Raw genomic sequence first — 7,500 nt, 5'->3', positions numbered from 1 at the left:
TGCCCCATTTTAGCGTCCTTTGATTCTGGAACAGACACCGACAAATGACACTTCTGGGTTTACGCCCCATTTTAGCGTCCTACATTGTGGAACAGCCACCGACAAACGACACTTCTGGGGTTATGCCCCATTTTAGCGTCCTAAATTCTGGAACAGCCACCGACAAACGACACTTCTGGGGTTATGCCCCATTTTAGCGTCCTAAATTCTGGAACAGCCACCGACAAACGACACTTCTGCGGTTATGCCCTATTTTAGCGTCCTAAATTCTGGAACAGCCACCGACAAACGACACTTCTGGGGTTACGCCCCATTTTAGCGTCCTAGATTCTGGAACAGCCACCGACAAACGACACTTCTGGGGTTACGCCCCATTTTAGCGTCCTAGATTCTGGAACAGCCACCGACAAACGACACTTCTGCGGTTATGCCCCATTTTAGCGTCCTAAGATTCTGGAACAGCCACCGACAAACGACACTTCTGGGGTTATGCCCCATTTTAGCGTCCTGAATTCTGGAACAGCCACCGACAAACGACACTTCTGGGGTCTATGCCCCATTTTAGCGTCCTAAATTCTGGGACCTATTTCGTCATCGTCGTCATCATCATCAGTCTCGTAACCACCGGGGTGGTGTTGTGGAGGCACCACTGATGACTTTCTGACAATCTTCCGCCATCATAGGCTGCTCTCTGCGATTCGGTTTAAATACAGGCCTGTCCACTCACGGATGTTATCTTCCCACCTCTTCCACTGTCTGCCTCTTCGTCTTCTTCCTGGCACTGTGCCTTGCAGGATGGTTTTTGCCAGGCCTGTATGATCTCGTCACATGTCCATACCACCATTGACCTATCTACACGAATTTATTTTCTTATGCGTTTTACAACGGAGACATATGAAAAAAAATGACATGTTGCGTCAATTCGACCCTTTTATCAAAACAAACACTAGGCATAATACGACGCGAAATGACCCGTTACCTGAATCCGAACAGATACTTGTCGTCTCAAGCCGCCCTGTTTTTTTTTTTTTTTTGTATACCTTTCCATGGTTTGCGTGGCCAAAAACGGTAAGATGGCGGCATGTTAGTTTAGCGACTGAATCCGCCATCATATCTGAGTAAAATCACCTTCAAAACTTAGTGTCGAAAGAAAAAACCCACTGAAAATGGGATACAACATCTGCTAATAGTAATATCGGTTCATTCATGCTCGAAGACTGCCGGTAAAATAGGTCCCCGAATTTTGGATGCTAAAACAGGACTTTACCCATTTCTGGGACGGGGAGCATGGGGAGGGAGGGGAGGGAGGGTGCTGAGGGAGGGAGGGTGGGGGGAAAGGGGGACGGTAAGGGGTCAAAAAGGTTAGAGGTTACAGGTCCCGTGGTCCTTTCCCGACGATCGGTGGTTAGTGTGGTTTACTTTAAGACGACAGTTAAGCATTTCATATCTTTTATATGATATATTCACCCCCGAAAACGGAGTATGGCTGCCTACATGGTGGGGGTTGCGGGGAGGGGGGGGCGTAAAAACTGTGATATACGTAAAAGCCCACTCGTGTACATACGAGTGAACGTGGGAGTTGCAGCCCACGAACGGAGAAGAAGAAGAAGAAAAAGAAATGGTATATTCAATGATTGTGTTTCTCGTGTATTGCGTACGTGCTTTACGTCACGAAGTAGATTCTCTTTAGGGATGCAACGGAATTCTGCATTCTGTAATTCTTATCCACTGTCTCGTGGGCTCGGCATAAAGCGTTAAGCAGGGGTGGCCACTGACTCCTCTCCTCTCCTTCTGCTGTTAAATTAACCTATCCCCAACCGAAGTGTTCCTATGCACACCTGGGTGGAGTGAACAAAAATCGGAGTAACGTGCCTTTACCAAAGACACAACACCATGTCGAAACGGGTAGCCTCAAAACCTGATCACTTCTGAAAACTGGATCAGGAAAAGTACCGTTGACAACGCCGCGAACCGATTTTATCACGCTGCCTCTAAGAGGAGGGAGGTGGGGGGGGGGGGGGGGGGGGGGGGGGGGAGGGAGAGTGTGGAGGGGGAGGGGGTGTGAGGAGGTGTCAAAGTGTGCTGACTGATCCATAATATACGCTACATCACATATATGTATTAAAAGAATAATGATGATAAAAAGCGGATGCCTGGCCTACGAATAAACTCAACATGTCAGGAGGAAAAGGTGAGAGGAAAGGGGGACAACTACAAGGTGCGTGGCGGTTGTTCTTACTGATTTGGTTGGGGTGGGGGTGGGGTTGTTTGTTTTTGTTTCCTGTTTTGTTTTGTTTGGTTTTTGTTTGGTGTTTTTATTTTTTTATTATTACTTAAAAAAAAATATATACAAGGAGTGTCCTAGTTTTGTTTTTGGTTGCTTTGTTTTGTTTTATTTTGTCTAAGGGAGGGGGGGGGGGGCGGCGGGAGGGATTGGGTTTTTTGTTTATTGGAGATAAACATCCTTCTATTCAGGAAAGAATCGCATCATTACTAGTCAGTCATAATTATTAAAGAGTGTCACTTGAGAAAAATGTTTCAGAAGTGTAGTTTATAATGTAATTGTGAATGGCGGTGAAGGTCAAGCGGGGGAGAAAGGATTTACATTGTCATAGGTAAATGGATGAATGTGTGGGTGGTGGTGTGGATGAATAGGTGGATGGAGGGAATTTTGGATGGAACGATGGTGGGGGTGTGGGCATGTGAGCACGTGCTCCCGTGTCTATAAGCTATGTCTGTTAGTCTATGTAATGTATTTCTTGTCTATAAACTAAGATGTGTCTGTGAGTCTATGTAATGTATTTACTGTTCATGTAATGTCGTCTTTACGTTTATAAAAGTAAATCTAAACAAAACATGTGTGTGTGTGTGTGTGAACATGCTTGCGCGTATGCGTGTGTGTGTGTGTGTGTGTGTGTGTGTGTGTGTGCAGCAAAAAGTTATCCAAGTTCCACACTGGGGCGTGCAGTGAACTATGAGTCCAAGGACATGCTGAAGTTCGTATCCTTGTGGTGATGGTGGTGTAGTCACCCTGGCACATTTCGCAACATGAACATAACATGGTGCTCTGGAAAGAAAGAGAGGGTTTTAGAGAGAAAGGAAGGAAGGAAGGAAGGGATCTATGTGTCTATCTGTATAAGGTATGTACCTTTAGCTGTAAAGTGTAATAATATATATATATATATATATATATATATATATATATGAATGTATGTAGAAAGAGAGAGAGAGAGGGGGGGGGGGGGGGGTTCACAACAGGTCTATAAAAAGAAACAAGTCCAAAGGATCACCCCAATATTTCGGCATGTCACTCCATGTAGAATACGTTCAATTGCGAAGTACAATGTAAAACGCTGAAAGAAAACAGCTTACTGAATGCGTAAACTTGCACACACACCCAACCAAACCAAACACTCACACACCAATTCATGTTCATATACACACACAACCATTACACACTACCGCCAGAATTCGATTACAGTGGAGACTGGGTTGCCCAAGTTGCATCCCCACTCTCTCGGTCAAGAGGGTTTTAGGACAGTCAGCGCTGGGATGGTTCCCAAAGGCTGCAGCACTAAGAGCCAGTGCTATCTTGACTCCCAGTCTGAGAGTCATAAAAGACTGAGTTGAAAATGAATCCCCAGTTGCAGTGGAGAAAAACGTTGATCATACAGCTAGCTCTCACTTTGCTGTTGGACCGACTGTAAGATTATGTCACAGTCTCTGATACAAGCTGATACATATCTCTATTTATAATCTGGCTCTCTCTCTCTCCCTCCCTTTCTGTGTGTGTGTGTGTGTGTGTGTGTGTGTGTGTGTGTGTGTGTGTGTGTGTGTGTGTGTGTGTGTGTGTGTGTGTGTGAGAGAGAGAGAGAGAGAAAGAAATAGAGAGAGTGTGAGTGTGTGTGTGTGTGTGTGTGTGTGGGTGTGTGTGTGTGTGTGTGTGTGTGGGGAGAGAGAGAGAGAGAGAGAGAGAGAGAGAGAGAGAGAGAGAGAGTGTGTGTGTGTGTGTGTGTGTGTGTGTGTGTGTGACGAGTCCTTGACCGCCAGCAGAGAAACCAGGAAGGGAAGATCATCATTGTCTACGAGAACGAAGAGTGTGAGGGCGCGCAGCGAGCGGCAACCATACTGGTGGAGAGAGGCTATGAGAATCTGTTCCTGCTGTCCGGAGGTTCGAACCTCTCTCTGTCTGTCCCTGTCTTTGTGTGTGTGTGTGTGTGTGTGTGTGTGTGTGTGTGTGTGTGTGTGTGTGTGTGTGTGTGTGTGTTGGATGGGGGTGGGGGGCAGCAGGGGGCGGGGTGCGAGGGGGGAAGGTGTGGGAGTGGATTGGTGTGTTTAGGGGGGTAGTTAGGGGTTGTGGGGGAGGGGGGATCGTCGTCCAAGTGTGTCTGTTTGTTTGTTTGTCTGCCTCCTTGATCTCTCTGTCTGTCTCTCTGTTTCTGTCACTCTCTTTGCCTCTCTCTCTCTTTGTCTCTCTTTCTCTGTGTGTGTGTGTGTGTGTGTGTGTGTGTGTGTGTGTGTGTGTGTGTGTGTGTGTGTGTGTATGCGTGAGTGTGCGTGCGTGTGTGTGTGTATGTGTTTATGTGAGTGTGTATGGTCTTGTGCGTGTGTGTGTGCGTGTATGTGCGCACGCGCGCGTGGTGTGTGTGTATGTGTGTGAGTGTGTGTGTATGTGTTTGCGTGTGTGCGTGTGTGTGTGTGCGCGCGTGCGTGCGTGCGTGTGTCTATGTGTGTGTGTGTGTGTGTGTGTGTGTGTGTGTGTGAGTGTGATTCAGTTTCCGTGTGTGCGTGGTGTGTGTGTGTGTGTGTGTGTGTGTGTGTGTGCGTGCGTGCGTGCGTGCGTTCGTGTGTGTGCGTGCGTTCGTGTGTGTGTGTGCGTGTGTATGTGTGTGTGTGTACGTACGTTCGTGTGTGTGTGTGTGTGTGTGTGTGTGTGTGTGCGTGCGTTCGTGTGTGTGTGTGTGTGTGTGTGTGTGTGTGTGTGTGTGTGTGTGTGTGTGTGTGTTTCAGTTTTCGAAACGATGTTGATTCATGTTGTCTGACGTCAGTCCTAATCGAACTATCGATCATCTGTGTGGTCTGGCTTCAATTCACAGTACAGTTAATCTCCACCCATTGATCTCTATAGTATTGTATTCAACTTCAAAGAGAAACAGAGAAAATATGGCTTTGAAGTTAGCGACTCATTCAAGCGTGTGGACTTTTTTTCTTTCTTTTCCTCTCTCTCTCTCTCTCTCTCTAAATGAGGACAATTCCACCACACACACTTACAATCTTTTGATTTTTCTCTAATCGATCTCGCGCCAGGTCGATCGTGTGTGTGTGTGTGTGTGTGTGTGTGTGTGTGTGTGTGTGTGTGTGTGTGTGCGTGTGTGTGTGTGTGGTGTGTGTCCGTGTGAACATATGTGTGCGTGTAAATGTATGTAATGTATGTGTGTGTGTGTGTGTGTGTGTGTGTGTGTGTGTGTGTGTGTGTGTGTGTGTGTGTGTGTGTGTGTGTGTGTGTGTGTGTGCATACGCGAAAGGTCAGGAATCAAAGCGATAGTTTGGCACACACAACTCGAGCTTAATGTAGGCTGGGCAAATTTGTTGTTGTTGTTGTTATTGTTGTTGTAGTAGTTGATGTTGTTGTTGTTGTCGTTACTACAGCAGTTTCATGAGGCTGGTTGGTCATGTTCATCGTTGACTTTCGTAACTTTGTTTGTCGTTGTTGTTGAGTGGGGTGGGTGGTAATTGTTTATTGTATTTACTTTTCAGTTACAGCATAACAATCGTAACAAAAACACCAGCAGCAGCAGCAGCAGCAACAACAACAAAGACAACAACAACAACAACAGCAGCAGCAGCTAAAAAGAAGAGTACAGTACATCACAGCACAGCACAGCACAACACAACACAAACGCAGTGCAACGCAACACAACACAGCAGAGTGCAGCACAAACAGAGCACAGCACAGCACATTACAACGCAACGCAACGCAACGCAACACACACAGCACAGCACAACACAACACAGCAGAACACCAACACAACACACCACAACACCAGCAAAGCACAGCACAACACAGCACAGCACAGCACAGCACAACACAACACACCAAAACCAAAACAGCACAACACAACACAACACCAACACCAGCACAGCACAGCACAGCACAGCACAGCACAGCACAACACAACACAACACAACACAACACAACACCAACACCAGCACAGCACAGCACAACACCAACACAACACAACACCAATACAACACAACACAACACAACACAGCACAGCACAGCACAGCACAGCACAACACAACACAACACAACACAACACAACACAACACAACACAGCACAGCACAGCACAGCACAACACAAACACACAACACAACACCAACACAACACAACACAACACCAACACCAGCACAGCACAGCACAACACCAACACAACACAACACCAATACAACACAACACAGCACAGCACAGCACAGCACAACACAACACAACACAACACCAATACAACACAACACAACACAACACCAATACAACACAACACAACACCAACACCAGCACAGCACAGCACAACACCAACACAACACAACACCAATACAACACAACACAACACAACACAGCACAGCACAGCACAGCACAGCACAACACAACACAACACAACACAACACAGCACAGCACAGCACAGCACAACACAACACCAATACAACACAACACAACACAACACAGCACAGCACAGCACAGCACAACACAACACAGCACAACACAACACAACACAACACAACACAACACAACACAACACAACACAACACAACACAACACCAACACCAGCACAGCACAGCACAGCACAGCGCAACACCAACACAACACCAAAACAACACAACACCAACACCAGCACAGCACAGCACAGCACCAACACAACACAACACCAATACAACACAGCACAGCACAGCACAGCACAGCACAGCACCAACACAACACAACACCAATACAACACAGCACAGCACAGCACAGCACAGCACAGCACCAACACAACACAACACCAACACCAGCACAGCACAGCACAGCACCAACACAACACAACACCAATACAACACAGCACAGCACAGCACAGCACCAACACAACACAACACCAATACAACACAACACAACACAGCACAGCACAGCACAGCACAACACAACACAACACAACACAGCACAGCACAGCACAGCACAGCACAACACAACACAACACAACACAACACAACACAACACAGCACAGCACAGCACAGCACAGCACAACACAACACAACACAACACAACACAGCACAGCACAGCACAGCACAGCACAGCACAGCACAGCACAGCACAGCACAACACCAACACAACACAAACACCAAAGCAACACAACACCAACACCAACACCAACACCAGCACAACACAGCACAACACAACATAACACCAACACAACACCAACACAACACCAATACAACACAAAACAACACACAACACAACACAGCACAGCACA

At 46.9% G+C, this 7,500-nt stretch overlaps 1 protein-coding gene across 2 annotated transcripts in view; it reads left to right on the top strand.

Annotated features, from left to right (window-relative positions):
* The window catches only part of LOC143285124 (centrosomal protein of 41 kDa-like), a 25,621-nt gene that overhangs the window by 14,852 nt on the left and 3,269 nt on the right, over nt 1-7,500 (top strand). For both annotated transcript variants that reach the window (XM_076592346.1, XM_076592345.1), the window contains exons 6-7: nt 2,933-3,000; nt 4,054-4,171. In XM_076592346.1, coding sequence (XP_076448461.1) covers nt 2,933-3,000; nt 4,054-4,171 — 186 coding nt within the window. The remainder of the gene's footprint in view (nt 1-2,932; nt 3,001-4,053; nt 4,172-7,500) is intronic.

This window comes from Babylonia areolata, chromosome 8 (assembly GCF_041734735.1).
Source record: "Babylonia areolata isolate BAREFJ2019XMU chromosome 8, ASM4173473v1, whole genome shotgun sequence".
NCBI lineage: Eukaryota > Metazoa > Mollusca > Gastropoda > Neogastropoda > Buccinidae > Babylonia > Babylonia areolata.
This window is presented reverse-complemented; position numbering and strand designations above follow the sequence as displayed.